The 18,553-nt window shown below is 35.3% G+C and overlaps 1 protein-coding gene across 1 annotated transcript in view; it reads right to left on the minus strand.

The window, feature by feature from the left end:
* Positions 1 to 18,553, minus strand: part of CNTLN (centlein) — a 169,599-nt gene that overhangs the window by 91,878 nt on the left and 59,168 nt on the right. The window contains 4 exon segments of the mRNA XM_041416473.1: positions 20 to 143; positions 5,177 to 5,237; positions 11,393 to 11,462; positions 11,464 to 11,561. Coding sequence (XP_041272407.1) covers positions 20 to 143; positions 5,177 to 5,237; positions 11,393 to 11,462; positions 11,464 to 11,561 — 353 coding nt within the window.

The raw sequence follows: 18,553 nt of genomic DNA on the forward strand, positions 1-18,553 counted from the left end.
AATGAGCTATGTAACTTACCTGCTACTGCCCTCTTCCCACTGCTTTAATTGCTCTTTTAGCACTCTGTAGTTGGGCTGTAACATCTGCAGCCTTTCTTCGTGTTTTCCATAGGCTGCTCTTAGCTCATAAGATTCTTGAGACTGTATGAAACCAGAAAAACAAAATCAAAGTTGGACAAAATCTAAGAATGTTACACAGATCACATGAAATAAAAATTCTCTTTCAGCAACTACTATGAGACTCAGAAATCTAAATAGAAAGATCAGGACTCACAGTCCTTGAGGTCAAAGTTTTCTTATTACTGCTTTGGAAAATTCTGCTGATTTGGCAATTCACTTAAATATTATTTTCATGCTGCTGAAAGTTTAAGAATTTACTACCAAAATGCCAGCTTTTATGTGGTGAATGCATAACCCTAATATATTTTAAAACACATAGACTAGAAAAAGGATTGTTGGCACTGTTTTTTCATTCAAACTACTTTCTTTCCTTTTTTTTTTTCCCCAGTGGAAAACTGATCTATGTATTTTCAAGGGAAATACTGGCCACAAGAAAAAACCTTACATTTGAATGGCTTCAGGATTTCCTCACACAGTAAGTTGTCTCTGTAAATATATATAAAACTGCAACACCCAAACTTTTTTCCTCTAGGAATGCAGCAAACAAGAAATAAAAACAATTTTTAAAATAGCTTTTATATAATCAAAACCATACAAAAAAAAATGTACAGAACAAAAAGTAAAATACACCTTGATTTATATTACAGGATAACATCATGTAAGCTTAAAACCAGACTTTCCTAAATGACAACACAGCACTCTGGGGGAAAAAAAAAAAAAAAAAAAAAAAAAAGCAGTAAGAAGAAGCATTTCACACCAAAATGCAAGTCAAACTCTGGCATGCAGTAGTAAAGAATTCACCAGCAAAGAATTCATTATGCTGTAGCAAAATCTGCAGTCATAGCTTCGTTTTCAGTTCAATGGGAGCTCTGCTTGTAGAGCAACTACAGAACTAAATGAATCAGAATACCGTATTTGCAAGTGTTTACGCTGCTTATATGTAAGGAGGACTTTCCAGCATTAGTCAAAAAATTAGACATACCAATAGTCAGAGCTGCTACAATAAAAGTTGAATCCCATTATAAAAACATGGCAAGGGTTTCCAGAGTATTCATAACTACAAAGTACCTATACTAAGCTTGACTTATCAAATGCAGCCCAGCTTTCATGATGCACAAGGTTGAAAGATACCACCTAAAGTTTCAAATGATACTATATACAAAATTCCAGTAGGTTTCTGGAAGTGACTCAGGAAACCAAAAAAGATTTAGAAACACAATCAAGTTCAAAGTCCTACCACTACATACTTTCCCAAAGTGGTGGTGGTAGGTTTCGTTTTCCTGAAACAACCTCTCAATCAAATACATTTATAAATTTTGAATTGTTAAAAAAGTAATTTTAACTGGTTTTAAGTGACTCATGTAAATACTACAATGATATTAAAAAACAACAACATAAAGAGCAATATAAATCTTAGACTAAGAACATAGACACCATTACCAAGCTTTGCAAGAGGAGATTTTCACAAGAATACAATTACAGATGTTGTGTTTTCAAGAGAAGTTCATGAAACAACTGTTCTGAAGATTGTTTGATACTGCTAGCAAAAACTGGTCAAGTATGGCAGGGTACTAGAAAACAATGTCTTCAATATAAATCCTCAGAAGCTTATTAGTGTCAATGCCCTTTCAGAGATGCAGCCAACTGTAGAATTTGGCCTTTCCTATTTATGAATTTGCATTTTTCATTATTGCTTACCTGTTCTATTATCCATTCTGTTACAGTTATTGCCTTCCGTTATCACTTGCTCTGCCCTTGCAGAAATAGAAATTAGAGAACTAACTGCCCTAATCAATCTCTCTATTGAATTAAGCACTTCAGGACTTCAAATATTCACTGGAATTTCCATAATCTGTTAGATTAATCTCTGTCTGAATTATATTTCATAACTAAACTGTCTCACACACAGTTCTGTACATATTGATGGACATGGGACAGAGCAACCATCTCTAGCAGTGCTGGACCTCCAGATTATTCTCCAGCTGCCCACTGTCATCCACAGTACTTCCCATGCAATAATGAATAACAGTAACACAAAGTTCCATCTGCAGGAGGAAAAACCCCACTGCCTATGCCTTTTTTTCTTTTTGCAGGCTGCTCAGAAAAGTCAAAAGATTCTAATCACTAATTCAAATTGTTATTGAAGTTGACCTATTACAGTAAAAAGGAAATTTTTAAAAACTACACTGATTCAATTATTTGACTGTGCTTAGGCTTACAAGATCTGAGGCCCCTAATAGTTAGAAAAATAGTTTTTTCCACACACAGTTATGTGGATATGATGCAATATTCATCCATTTTCAGCATTTGAACACTATACATGGAATAGCACTACGTATGAAATATGAGGCAAATGTGAGTGTGGTCTTGCTGACACAAACAAGTATTAAGGTGGCCCTAAAGACTGGTGTGCATATTCTAGTTTTATTTATCTCCAAAAATTTTAGAACCAAAAAAGGATGAGAAAACTCAAAGGGAAAAGCTCCTCTTGGTTTTGAGACCTTTCCAGTTAAAGCCAGGATTATCTCCTCTAGGTTACATCAGCAAACACAGCTCTAGAAGCAATACAGGAGAAAATCAATGTATTCTTAGTTTGTATCAAATACCTACTTCTCAACAATGAAACTCTTACCCACTTCTTAAAGACCCATAGTAGATTGAAGTACATATGCTTTGGACCAATCTAAGTAGCAGCTTAATAATCTGTTATTTAAAAGCAAAAAAATAACTCTTATTTATTTTGATGTTCCCTTCCATAACCAAGGGTGTAATCAGACTTGCTCTGTTACGTTTTAGGATGCCCAGCAACAAAGCCAATTCTGTGTAAAAACTGAATTTAAATGATCACCCCATTTATACTAGCAATGAAGATACTAAGAGTGAAATTTTCTTGTTGAGAAATGAGTCAGCTGAGAGAACTGGAAAAACGTATGAATGGTTGACCTTTTCTGCTCCTTTGCTACACTGTCTGGGGCAGGGGCATTCCTGAAAACCCCAAAAATAGACCTGTTCTTTTTTCCTTTTTTTAATGTTACCAATTTTTTGAAAGTATTAATGTATAAAGTCACCATTTCATGTTCCAGACATTATTAGTGTGTGTATTGACAGAGCAACCATTTCTCTGAGCAAGAAAATTTCAAGTAATCATATTGACAACCGTTTGTTTGAAGAGGCAATAATGCAAGGACCAGTTTTGAAAACATGGGTCAAATCCATTTTTCATTACTGGAAACAATGTCTGAGAGAAGGCTAGCATTAAGAAATCACAGAATAGCAACATAAATGTTCTATTAACTTTATGACAGCTTAGTTCACTGTCATGCCGACAGCAGCCTCATTGAAATATGAATTTATTGCCACAACAGTGTTAATTAAGATGACTTAGGCCTCTACAGCTTCTTTTCAACCCAGTACAGTATTCTGCAGAAGAAGCCAAGTAGATTTTCAAGAGAAAATGCAAGAACTTAATGTGTTCACTTTCAAGGGGAGATTTAGCCCTTAAAGACATCGTGGATGTCTGAGATAGAGATACCACACGTGTAACATCATAAAGCTGCACAGATTTTTAAATTATACTTTAAGATTAAACAGAAGATAAGCAAAGGCAGTATGGTGAATGGTACAAATTATTACATGAGGTTATGAACAGACAGTTGTTTCTCTTCTGCATCTGCTTTCCTTCACTCTTCTTTCCAGAAGAAATGTGTAGCTCTCCAGCATTTAAGGCAATAGCCATAGACACTGAAGTGTGTTTTGCTTCCAAGAGCAGGGCAGCTGCAGCCTACAGTTCCAGAATAATCCGTAGCATCAGTGTCAGGCAGGCGAAGTAAGAGTAATGGACAGGAAGCCTCCCAAAGGCCAGTTCTCAGGTTTAGCTGGTGGGACATACCTTAGAATTCTCAACAAACAGAAAAAACAAAACAAAATGAATTTTCTGTCTCCCAGGAACAAGACAACCTGGAAGACTGAATTTGAAGTCTAAATAACCTCTTCTGTTCATATACTCTACATTGTCTACAAGACAATACTTTAAATTCTCCCAAGTATACAGATGGATGAACTGTGGCATTTTGCTGAAATATACTTCCCACGTACAGTTTTTCTAAAATTAACCTATCACTACAGTTGGTAGAGCTTCCAAATTTTTTCACTTACATAACTTTTATTACAGGTTGTTCAATACAACCAATTCCCCTTTAGGCTACACATACTTGAAAATATCCTTCAAATTCCATAACCGAACAACAATAAGCAATGCAAAAAAGAGAAGGTGAGGGAGAAAAGGGAGGAGAGGAAAGAAGAGGATGATTTTTAAGTGTTTAAGAAAATATGACTCAGCGTTTGCATTTTGCATTCAGAGGTGCAACTTTAAACCAATAGTTTGTTCAACAGTTACTGTATCTCTGCAGCAAAATACCAAACCAACAAAACACAGCTACAAAAATATGTGAAACAGGGACAAAATGAGCAATTGTAAAGCAAGCTCAATTAAGATTTTCTACAAAGCAGGATTGTTGTTGTTTTTTCAAACACCTTGTAGGCCAGTATCTTTCAGACCAGCAACTAAATGACCCATAACTTAAACAGTTTCCAGGGGTCAATCTTTTTTAAGTTACTGACTTCAGCATTTTAAAGTGTGGCTTTATTGTACAGAAAAGAAGTCTTTGTACTTTCAGTGCTTCTACTTTCTGATTTGCTTCATATGAACACATTAATTTCTCAGAATATATATACTCAAACACAAACTTTGAAAATGTATTTAACAAGTATGTGTTACTGATGACAGCTCAATTAAGCTTCCACAGGACTACAAGATTACTCACATTGTAAAGCAAAAAGGTAAACTAATGGAGAGTACTCTCTGATCCAAAGAGACTTACAGTCCATAAAAGTATGTGTATTTTTAATTTTTAAAATGTCTGTTTGTTTTGGTATATCTTTATCTATGCAAGCTTATAGCTAGCAAGCTTTTTATTTATTTTAATGTTCACCCTTAGCTGTAGTGTCTTCTCTAAGTTTTCAATCTTCCTTTCAGCTATTTTAAGCTTCTTTAGTTCCTCTGACTCTCTAAAAGAGCTCTTTGGGGACAGAGACCTTGAACATTTCACAGGTGGTTCCTGGAGAATAAAACAAGGACATGGTTGAACTAGTTGGAACGCCGGATTATGAAAGACATGCAGAATTAAAGAAGAAGTAATTTTGAATACTAATAATGAATTATAAAAAAAAAAAAAAATCTGCATGGAATACCAGAGAAATAACAAGCAGAATTACCACAGCGCTACCACTAAAGGTTTCTCTGTGACTCGTTAATGAGAATATTCATTTACATTTACATTGTTTCTTTCAGAATAATGATGTCCCATTAGGGAAGACTAAAGGGTTATAGACTCAGAAATGCAAGAAACCTCATTACAAAGGAGGGGATAGAGGCTGGTCTAATTGCTCTATAAGGGTCCAAGGTTACACTTGATAGGACAACCAGAAACAAGAGGGAAAGGATTTTTTTCCCTTTGAAATAGTTTAACACACTGTGAAGTTGAAGGAACAATATGCTTGAGGAATATAAATACAACAGACAGTAGATCTTATACCATAATGACCATATGGTCATTAACTATAATGTGACTAACTAGAGACAAGAATATGTGTTTATATTATGTACAGCTTCATACAGCAATCTGGAGAAAGAGTATGTGAAAGTAACACTTAAACTGGGCAGCTTTCTTGTTCACTCTATGTCATATGTCCTTATGGCAGAGAAAGAAAGGCCTCATAAAATTAGACTTTCAGATTTTTGGAATAATTTTGGTTAAGAATGAAAGAGAGTGAAATACCAACACACACTTAATGCCAATCAGGCAAAATACTGTTGTGCCAACACAAAAAGTCAAACAGAAACTTAAGGTAAATTGTGATTATTCTTGTTGCATTATGCCACTTTCTCTGGGAAAACACTGATATATAATAAAAGGGATAAATTCTTCTTTAATGCTGTAGATATCAATATTTCACTAGTCCGTTAAATTAATTTAATCTTGAAGAGTATCTTAATTAGCAACTGACATTCTTATCTTTGACCACTATGTTAAAGCATGAAATATTTATAGGATATCATATACCACATTTTCATTTTAAATAGTATGGATTTCCAAAAAGAAGAAAAAAAAATCTATCACGAAATATCAGAGAACAGCAGCATCTCATATTTATATTTATATTTATGAATGTAAATATTTCCAATGTGGTTTCGCCATTTGATTTCAGGATTCTTTTTTGCTTATGACAGATACCTGAAAGAGACATGAGAAAGTCCAACAAACAACCAAGCAAAATTGGTTTTCGAAAAAGTGTTACACCCTCATAAAAAAACCCCAACCAAAACTAAAACCAATCCAAACAAAAAAACAAACAACCCCAAACCAAAAAACATAACAACCCAAAAACCAAAACAATCCAAAACCAAAAAAATAAAAAAACCCCAAGAATAAACCAAACCAAACACCCACACACTGCACCCCTTCCCCCCAACCAAAAAAAAAAAAAAAAAAAAAAAAAAAATCCACCAAAACCAAACCAGAACTAACATCTGGAAAGAATTTTAGTGCATTTAAAATCCAAATACTAAAAAATATCCTCAACTTCAAAGTCACAGATTTTGTAAATAAAATGAAGAGCTTTATAAAAAAGCAACCAAAACCCAACATGGTCTTCTACATTCCTGAATCATTATATACAGTTATATTATATGCATGACTGTACTATGCATTATTTTTCAATAATTATTTTCTAGGTAAACTTTATGTTTTTACAGAGAAAATCTGGAATATACCCAGTTTCTCTGAAGTCAGTATTAGAAGGTCAAAGCACTCTGCTTGCTGCTGAAGTGAAGGACATCAAAGGAAAAGGAGTGGACCAACCAGCACCAGACTTTTAAGAATTAATAGGTGTGGAAAACCTGAGAAGGAACAGAGAAAAGAGAAGAAAAATACAGAAAAACATAAAATTCACTGTCTTGCTAGTCTAGTCACAGCTGATCAGATACAATGAGTATCTAAGACTTTATATATATATATATATATATATGTATAGATAGATACTTATGTATTATACACACATACAGAGTTATTTGAGAATGTGCTAGTGCCAAGGAATATGAAAAAAATGAGAAAACTTTTAACTACTTATGGATACTGAAATTATTCCCTGTGACAATGGATGGGATTGGTGATATGTATTAAGAACATTCTATTACTTTCACCTTTTTAGTGATCAGAATAAAGTCTGTGGAGAAAGGGTGCTGAATCTGGGCTTTACAGTTGCACATAGGTAGTTTGCACTCAATCTTTGCTAAGGAGGTAAAGAGTTCTATTAAGACAAACGAGACTGTGTAAAATACACTATAATTGGATTGCCTGGGGCCGCTGCAAAACTCAGTTTGAAAGACAGCATCTGTAAAAATCTTCTCACAAGTGCAAACTTTACTGCTCTTGCTGCTGTCAAATATAAACATTAAATTTTTAATTCAATCCTCAAATTCTACAGAAAAATTTTAACATACCTCTATTAAATATACACAGAAACATATATAATGTTTCAAAATGTAATGTTTCAAAAATTTTCTGCATGTTTAGGAGCAAAAAACCCCTCCAATCTTATCAGTGAAGATTGCTAATCCAAGTCAGTAAAGGAATCCAGATCAGAATATTTTTCATTGAATGCTCCTTAAGCATTTTTACTGAAGACTAAACCAAATAGCAGAAAACCAGAAATAAACAGAGTTTCTAATATATAATACATATGAAACTTTGTGACAGAAGATTTAGCATAAAGAAATAGCAGGTAAGTGGATGGGACACACATTAACTGATAATGGAGACACACACAAGCAGAAAAAGAAAATATGCCTATTTCTAGACAACCTGCTATTACTAGTCTGTACAATGAAAGACACCATGGGACGAAACTGCAAATAGCCACATTCTTGAATTCAACAGGTTTTGTGTTGAATAAAGTGCCAAAACAAGCCAAACAAGCAAAACCCCAAAACAACCAACCAAAAAAAGAAAACAAAACAAAAAAAACCCCAAAAAACCCAAACCAAAGTAGGGAAGTCAGAACTCCTCCTGAAATGTCTTAGGAGTACTTTTTCTGTACAGGCTTGATATCAATGACTGCCAAGATACAGCTCTGAGGACAGTGGGCAGCAATCTTAATGCCTTTATCAATTGAAGAAACAGAAACATAGTTGAGGCTGAACCCAAGACTGACCAGATAGAGGTGGGGGTTTTTAGAAAGAAAAATGGTAAATTCTTTATTCGCTATGTTTCAACAAGAACTTTACTAGTACTGCAAGTTAACATGTCTTTCAGTATCCTGACACTACAGACCTAGAAGAATGATATAGAATGTACATGAATAAAAGGCAATTCTAACTCCCATGCACCATACCATGGGAAAGCTTAGCTACAAGAAAACCACAAAAGCATATTGAATTACCCAGCAGACATATGAACGGCAGTTTAATCAGCTAACAGAAATCATATATTGCTCACGAAGTTTAAGCTCCAAAAAGAGCTCTAGGAAGGTCAAGCACTGACTCCTAAGTCTTCATACACAACAGCACTCAGCTACACCACTTTTCATATAAACTATGATTGTTACTGCCTCTAAATACACAATTGGCAATATCATGAAACAGGCATCACAACCACATTTAAGAAAGCTTTTAAACACCTCTCAAAGAAAGCTGTTTCTATTACTTAGTACAACTGTAGGCAAGGGATGTAGATTTCTGCAATTCACAAAAAAACCAACACAAGGCTATAGATGTATCTATGCTGTTGCATATATAAACACAGCCAGAAGCATGCAGCCGTGTGGCCATACATCTCAATTTATTGCAGTAGTGCCAAGTTTCTGTTTGTACCATGCTCTTCTTTTCAACACCTTTCCAACTATTCCTTCTATCAAAGCCTTTGAAACCTTTTTAGAGCAGTAAGTCATCAAAGCAGTGTCATTCTGATCAGAAGTGATTCCATGCTCATTTGTTCTTTGTATCCTAGGAATGTACATAAGGGGGAATGAAGGGCAGCCCAACAGTCTTTGTAAAGTCAAAAGGATCATCTTTTTAAAACAAACAGTGAATACCTCACATGCTCTTCCTGTCAAATCATGTGCTAATGACTCTGACAGTAATAATTTTGTCATAAAAGGTTGAAAAACAAGGGAATGAGAAGATATTTCACTGAAAAGGAAAAAGGATAAAGCACTACCACAGCAATACTACCTTCTCCATTTTAGAAAATCCAGAGTATTTCCACAATTTCACTTACTGTGTTACCTTCGTACAAAGGAGCTCGTCAATTGAGTTCCCAAAAGTTTTAATAGAGAGTTGTGTGCTCTTGTGAAAAAGTGGACATATGAAACAGCTTTGCCTATTGAAAGAGCATGACTCAGACCTATATATTAAAACAGGAAGAGATTTTCTACAATAGGCTTTAAAATTTGTATTTAGTTTTACTCAAGGCAGTGTAATTGCTTTATTTTGACACAGTTCACGACGAACACAGCAATCTCATTTACTTTCCCCTGAGGAAACAGAAAAAGACACTGTAGGGGGCTAACCTTGGCAAAGGGTCAAACACCCACTCAAGTGCTCTCCCAGTTTTCTTCCCCAATGGACAGGAGAAAACAGGATTATAAAGCTTGTCTGTTTACCACTCAGCATCATGGGCTGACTCAACGTGAAGAAAATCTATTTCAGTTATTGCCACTTAGAATATACTTAGGTTGTAAGAAATAAAGAAGAAAAAATAATTAACACCGTCTTCCATACCCAAAAGAAGCTCCCAGCTTCCCAGGCATAACTTCATTCCATTGCTCCTGACTCTTTTATCACCTGCTGAGCCATGCAGGCAGAAGGTTCACAATCAATGCTTAACAGCTCCCATTGGGCCATTCCTTCCTCCTCACACTTTTCTCTCACTCCCACACACAGTATCTTCACAGGCTGGAGTCCTTCAGGATAAACCTATTCCACAGCGGGTCCTCCGTGGACCATAATTCATGTAAGAGACCCAGCATCTACTCCTCTCCACAAGCTGTGGCTTCCATGAGCAAATTTCCACTGGCTCTGGGCTCCTCCACAAGCTGTATTATTGACATCTGCTCCACAGCGATCCTCTCTCTCCCTCGGCTGCAGAGAAATACCTGTTTCCAGCACATGAAGCAACTCCTTCCTCTCTTCCTTCCTAACCTCCACGTCTTCCAGGCTGCTTCTTACCTTCTGTTCTTCAGTCTATACTGCCTGTGTAGCATTTTGTTTTTTCTTAAGCACATTTTCACAGAAATGCCCACCACATGCTCCTGAAGAAATGTTCTAAAGTGTGTCTTTTCCCAAAACTAACATACAGTATAGATCATTACGAAAGAACAAGCTATACATTTTTAAAAGAAAATGTTATGCGATACCATATTAGGATAAATTAGAAAATTTCAGAGGAAGTGGACATGAGGGTCCACCCTCGTACATTATTTATACCACTCAGAATCACATTCACCTTTGCAACCTTGTTAACAGTTTCCCATACTTCCCATGCAATCACTATAAAAAATAGATGAGGAAGAGTCTGAACACAATGAAAAGCAACATGATTTCAGCGAATTTAATAGATCCATTTAAATAATGGAATTATTTACAGATGTCACTCTTTTACTACAGCTCATCGGTTTTGTTATTTTTATTTAATACCTAAATCAAAGAGTGAGACTCCACGAAAGAGGCAATTCAGCACTCTACAAAGCTGAAAGTATAAACTTCAAATGACATTGGTGTCCTTCTTCCTAGAAAAAAAATACTGTATTCCACTCTAAAAGTCAGGAATTTGGGAAAAAAAATATTTTTCATTTAAAAAGTCATAATAATAACCATTTCTATTTCTCTCACTTCACTTACAGTGAAAGATGGTCATTCTAATAAACACCACAAAATATCTGATAAATATTCATTTTAGCAAACCTACAAAGAGTTTATCCTGCAAATAGTTCATTTAATTAAGAATCCCTTATTCAGTATTTAATAAGGTAAAACCTTCTACTCCCAACAGCTATTTTAACAAGTCTTTGGCAGATAACACAGGAACTATTCAAACAAGCTTCCAGAATTATAAGCAGCGGCAACAGATATTATTATCTGGGCCCTTGAGCAAAAACGTTTGGCTTCACCAGCCTGACTTACACACAAATACACCAGACAATAAAAATACCCTACCTTGTGCTTTCTTCCAGTCCTTATATTGTTGCTTTCCAGAGTATCTGTAGTGTACAAATTATGCTCTGCAGGTTAAGATCCACTTCCTTCAATTTTTCTGTAAAAGCTCCATTTCTGATTCTTGCACTGTAATACAGCCCTCTAGCTCACTTATAGGCTGTTGAAATACCTAAAAAATGATAGTGCAGGTATATCACGTTGGTAACAAAAAATCAGATGCATAACACATCATTTACATAAAACTGCCTAGAGAAACATATAAACAATATTACAGAAACATGTAAAAGCTGCAAATAATTCTGCTCTCATAAATGACTCATGAATCTGTAATCAAAACCAGATCTCAAAATATTAAGGAAACATTTTTTGACCACCACATTTTCTAAATCTAAATTTACATTCTTAACAATGGTTTTTTATATAGACATTTCTTCTGCAGTAACTTATTCTACTTATTAGACAGTATTTTGAATGTCACATGCTATTAAATTTCTTGACAAAATATTGCACCTTCTGGACTTGTTTCTAGTGAAAATTCAAGTTGCAAGTATCAATGGCCTAACAAGAAAACCTTAACTGCATATTCTGGAACTAAACACATTGTTACTTAAGAACTGCCTCAGAAAAGTGCTTTTTTTACTGTAAATCTACAACTCGTAGCCATAACATCCTAAGACAGCACAAGTGTTATGGTCAAACTGAAGACATAAAAAAAAAAATGGATTCTAGCTCACAGTGTTGCTCAAGGTTAGTACTTTATTTTGTTAAACCATTGAATTCCAGGACCTTTCCTAGATATCAATCCATGTGCAGCAATTTCTTGGCACAATACAAGGTTGCCGCACACTGATCAACTTACCTAGCTACCAAACCTCTTCAGAGAGGACACATTTCACTGGTAGCAGCTCCTGTAAGTTATATCCCTGGTATCCAGTAGCAGACTCGTGTATGCATGACCAGAGTTTTCAAGTTACCATGGCTTGACAACTGACTCCTTGTCAGCTGAGTTTTCATTACCTGGTGTGATCACACTCCACTCTGTAACCACCAAGCAAAACTAACTTTGCTTAGTGTAAGCAGCAGCAATATGCTTGTTGAGTCACCTTATGGCAATCACAAAGTAAAATGCTTTAGCTCAAAACTTATCCTCAGTGCCATAAGGCTGGGGACAGATATTCATCTTCTAACAACTGTGCCAGACAAAGATGACATCATTCCCACATGGTCAGTGCATCCAGGTAGCTGGAGGTTAACACCTCAGTGCCATTGCTGGAGAAGAAATGATGTAAACAGCCTCCCTAACTGCCTGCATAACTAAAAGGGGTGGGTAGTTTAAAAGTCAGTGGAAGTGGCTTGAGCTGACCTTGGACTGCATTGATGAGGGGAAACTCATGAAACTCTACTGCCAGTCGTGTTCTGACAGCAATGACGAGCAGCTGGCAAGCAGTAAAGTCTTCAATCAACAAACTTGATCCAAATTCTTAAGACTAACTAGAAGTTTTATTTTATCCCTTATTAACAAGATCCTGACAATATCACTTGCTTGAAACTGTTTGCGCATATTCTTAACACAAATACTCATTTCAATAGAGAAGTTAAAATTTGGTACAATTTGCACATGGCACTGTGATCTCAAATACTGGTACTCCCCAAATAAAAAAAGGCAGGTATACTGACAAAAATTTAAAAAAGCAGTGTAAAATAAAAGTTAAGTAAATAAATCTCCAAATTCATGCCAATCAAGAAGTCAAGTGGTCCAAAGTTGATTAAAATCAATCAAGCATACACCTTAGTAAGCTTAGTATTTGTCAGAAACAGACAAATGGGCATAGCCATTTTATTGATGCAGAATATGCTTTTCATAAAGCCTAAGATAAACTCATTATTTCAACAAATAAGTTACAAATTAAAGATATTGACCATTTTTTTTAACAGAGAAACCTCAACTCCTCATACAGCAGTATATGAAATAAGTATAAAAAATTTGCCAGACAGTAAAAGTTCCCTGTGCTTTTGCTGACTGTTCCTTAAATACATTCTGTTCCTCATTTTGCATAATTTAGGCCATATGCAATTGCAAACAGATGTCATTACCACCTATGATCAGTAAAATGCGTGTTTATAACCATTAGCTCATTAACACACAGGGGGAAAAAAAGAAAAACAAGAAAATTAGGAGTAGACAAGCCATGCAATCGAAAGAATACATTAAAGAAAGCTGGACTTCATGTTTGTTTGAACAAAATCTGAGCACTATACAAAAATGAAAAAAAATCCAACAAAACTGAGAAGACAGAAATTGTGTCAGTAGATAAGGAAAATGTAGTTATACTCAGTTTCTGGAATTGATTTTATTACTTGAACTTTACTCTTTCTTTTTACAAAAGAGAAACACACCTAACAACTTGACACAGACATTTTACTAATTTCTCAGCTACATGTAAAAAAAGAGCTCCATGTGAAACACAAGCTTTAGAACTATATTAGTAACTCAAAAAAGAGTCAACAACTTTAATCTGTCACAAAAATTTCAATTCACATTACTGTTACTTTAAAAAGTCTACACCTCTTAAGTGCTCATAGAATTATCTAACTTTAAAAGGACCTTTAATATCCTCGAGTCCAACTCCTGCTGCTGACTTTTAAGACATAAGAGTTACAGGAATTTCACTAATTATTAACTTCTTACTGTATCACTACCTTTTATTTTCTTGTTTAAAAAAATGAAATACTGATTATTTTAAAACATAATTCCATTTAAGTTCACTGCATTAGTCACAGACTACATCAAAACCTGTTCCTCTATGTCATGCAGGTTCTGCTATTGACTTTAGTAGGACCAATATATGAACAGTATTATTCTTAATTTTCTTTGAGGTTATTTTCCTATTCTTTTCTTCTTCCAAAAGAGATCCCTAGAATTTGCCATGCCGTGATACACATTTTAAATAAAATACCGTAAAGTATTTTTATGGTAAATTTATGGTAAATTTATTTTATTTTCTAATAAAACCTTTACACTCTCCGTCCACATGGCTATACAGACATATTTCTTGGAAAACTAAATCCAACAAATCAAGTCTTAGATCTTAACTAACACCTCAAAATGACTATGATTTTGCCTTAAAATATTCAGTAGATTGCTGTTACCAAAACATACTTACCTATAGAATTTGGGTCTACAATATCCTCAAAACCTGCTCCATTTTTTAAGTATACTTGTGAAATTTTTGATGAAATAAATTTAAAAACAAAAGTTGCGCTTATCAGTGGACTCCAGCTCTAAAGAAGTCTGGTATAATTTTCTGTTAAACTTAACAAATCTTTGAATAATTGAGAAATATTATTTTAATTTTCCTAGCCTAAAGGATTTGTTTATTCAAATATAAGAGAATGTTGAACATTAACTTTTGAGACAAGAAAGCAGACCTTCCCTAGACACAAAGCTGGGTGAAATTTCTCTCGCTGGTGTTTTGGTTTGGATTCATGTCAATTTAATACTTCCAGACTTCTGTAGTCCAAGTATCTTTGGATAAGAGCAAAAAAAAAAAAATTATTACAATTATTAAACCCAAATTATTTAGTGAAAAGATTTGGTTACTATGAGAACAATCAACTTCTTCTGTATACACACATGACTCTATCAGCAAACCAGAGTTCGAAGATCAATGCATGAAGAAAGAATGGCATTTTTACAAGGGCAGGTAGTGACAGGATGAGGGACAATGACTTCAAACTGAAAGAGGGAGATTTGAATCACGTATTATGATGAAATTCTTTACTGTGAGGGTGTTGAGGCACTGGAACAGGTTGCCCAGAGAACCTGTGGATGTCCCATCCCCAGCAGTGTTCAAAGCCAGGCAGGATGGGGCTTTGAGCAACCTGCTCTAGTGGGAGGTGTCCCTGCCCATGGTCACAGTGGGGTGAAACTAGATGATCTTTAGGTTCCTTCCAAGGCAGGCCATTCTATTATTCTGTGAAATGCAATTCTATCAGAACCTCAAAGAGAGATGGGACCATTTCTTGGCTTTTCACTTTTTACATCTAAACTCGAATCTGTAATCTAAGAACTAAGGGAAGTATTACAAATACTAAGGCCAAAATGGCAAATATTTTGGGCTGTAATGGAATAATGACTTTAAAATCTTAACACTATCAGGAAAAAAAACCAAAAAACCAGAATAGTGAGTTTCAAAACTACATAAATCAGTCAATGCCCAAGGTCTGTATGAAGGATGGAGTCCAGTTTCATAGTAAAGATTAGAAATCTGCAATCCAGAAAATTTCAGTCTGAGAGGCAGCACTATGCTCTTCAACAACTTCTGCCTTAGAATTATCATTTTTCATATTATGAACTGAAATAGTACCTCACAGAGTAACTCAACAGAGAAATCCATGAAGTTCACTTCCTAAAGTCTATTCTGAACCCTATGTCTAGAACTGAAATTCTTATGAGACAATAATTTCAGTGTACACATAATGGTGACTCTCTTCACAGTCTATCCATCTACATGCTGAGTGCAGTAAATAAAAAGCTTTCTTTTAGGATTAAGCATCTTAGAGTCCAACTGTATTACAAGCTTCACAGATTAAGGGTTTCCTCTTTCACACCGCAAAATCAGTTTACATCACGTACTATTTTACAAAAGATCATGTGTCTACTGTGACACTGAAATGTGGTACCTTAGAGGCAAAATATATATTCTAAATAAATGTCAGAATTTGTATTTATGTTTTAAACAACAAACACAAGCAAGAAAATATTTATTTCTATCAAGCAGATATATCACTACTCTCACAAGTCTTTTCACAGTGAGACTCTGGTGATCATTTTCTGGATGCATTAATCAAGTTGAAGCACAAGCACCATCTTTGCAAGAAACCTGCAGTATACGGGAAACCATCCACTGTACTCACAGAAGGGAATCCAATACCATTGTTGTCACCTATTAAAAGTAGTACAAACAATATGGAAAAAATACAGCCATGCTCCATTATATTTCTATTCTGCATGACTTTCTACACTGGCAAAAGAGAGCAGGTACCGAAGGAATGGATATCTAAGAGCTTCAGGACTAATTACACAGCCTAATGTGTAACGTCCTTACACAAGGCCTGCTTGTGCTCAGCCTTCTCATCACAAAGCTGTGCTAAGACCAATTGCACTGTACCATCACTCTGGGCTAGGAGAGGACAAAAAGAGCCTGGACAGTCTTTTTGTGACTTAGATGCAAGCTCAAGTCTGCTTCAAACTAGCCAGCTTAGTAAAAAAGCTAAAGTCTCAGCAACAGAGCAGAGTTTAGACATACAGCTCAGACCAGAAAACAGGTGTACAAGATTACCAGAACAACTGAGTTAGGAAAACAGTAATTTTGACCTATGGCACCCACCTAAACTATGACACATACCTAAAAGTTTTCTTCAGTCAAAACTCCTGGAATCTAGTGTCATATGCCAAGCAAAGACATAGTAAATGAAATTATCAGAAGAAATTTCCTGTTACTCTGTTACTGAATTAGACATCTGCTAAGTCACATGCAGTGCTCACTACAGCATCCTTTGCTAACTCATTTCTGCAGCTTGGGCATCCCATCGTCACAGCCTCATGTCTATTCACTGCAAATACATTTAAGATAGGCAACAAGCCTTGAAGAACAACTGACCCAGCCTGGACCTTGATCTCATGTCCCCCTGAGCTGTAAAAACGTCCTACAAGTCAGAAAAAGGGTATCCACCCACCATCCATTCACTGTCATAAGACCTATATTTGCCATCCTCCAAAATTCACATGATTTACATCATAGGAAAAAGAACACTCTGATCATCTAATATAGAAGAACAGGGAGTTGAAAAAACGATGCAATTCCTTTCTGAAGACCTTGTGGCCACTACATCAGAAACACTTCCCAAACCCAATATGAATGATTTATTTTATTCATCAGGAGGATTACACCTCCTGGTATACAATTTATGCTCCAAATTATTGGGAAAAATATTCAATTACAAGATAAGAACACCACTTTGTAGTCTGGAAAAAAAACACTTGGAAGAATCATCATGGAAAGAGTAAAGACAAGGCTGGATTTCATTAAGCCTTTTTGTCAAACTGGCCACACATTTCCTCATGCATTTGTTGAACTGGCAACTTTTCAGTAGCAAGTACACAATAAAACTGGATCTTTTTCCATAAAACTGGTCATAGCACAGCCAGCAAAAGTTGAAAACATCAGTCCTATTTGCTCTAATACATTAAATTAGTAAACATTAAAAACAGACTGTAACACTACAGAAGCCCAAGTAAACATTGGTTAAAATATCTTATACTTTTGGAACAAAGCCTTCTAACTGTGGTTTAGAAGTTTCTAGTAAGTACTAGGATTTTTTCTTCTTTTTTCTTAAGAGCTCTTACAGCATTTTCTGGAGCATTTTAGCTTTTAAAAAGCTTATGAAAAAGTTACCAGACAGTTTAACTAGACCAAATATATAAAAATTAAGACAGTCTTTCTTCAAAGAATTGAAACTATCTTAAGACATAGACAGAGAGACAGACAGATAGATAGACAGATATAGATATATCTCCATACTGGAAGTTACTAGGTAAGTTTAAAAAAAAAAAACATTTTTCTGAGTCTTTACTGAGTCTCAGCACTGCAAAGAAAAAATACATAAACCTTTATATAACAGTGAGGCTGGTCCAAAAAAAAGCAACTTTGTTGTCTGCTGAACTATTACACTATTATCACAAGTAAAAATCAAACCTGTGCACTAATGGTGTAAACTAGGGACTGTGCTTGTTATGCATTATCATCTCTGTACATTAGAACCTCAATCATACTCAAACAAATTCACTAAAGTGTGGTTTTCAATCTGCTAACTATGCATTCCATAATAGCCTGTAATTATTAAAAACTGACAAGAAAGCTACGCCACCTGTGTTTATGTGAAGCCAGGTAATGAAAAAAACAACAACGCTGTCATCACCTCTCAATTCCTGATTGCATTATCAAAACTGTAGCCGAGTTTGGCATCTGGGTGTGACCTTGTTAACTGCTAGGGTAATTAAATTTATTCTATTGGGAAAAGGGATGATAAATTATTAGCAAGAAGATTTTGTTCACATTTTATTAAATTGGCCTGTCAAAGGGTCGGCCAAATTATCAA

The sequence above is a fragment of the Onychostruthus taczanowskii genome, unplaced genomic scaffold (genome assembly GCF_017590055.1).
Source record: "Onychostruthus taczanowskii isolate IOZ18803 unplaced genomic scaffold, ASM1759005v1 scaffold52, whole genome shotgun sequence".
Lineage (NCBI taxonomy): Eukaryota > Metazoa > Chordata > Aves > Passeriformes > Passeridae > Onychostruthus > Onychostruthus taczanowskii.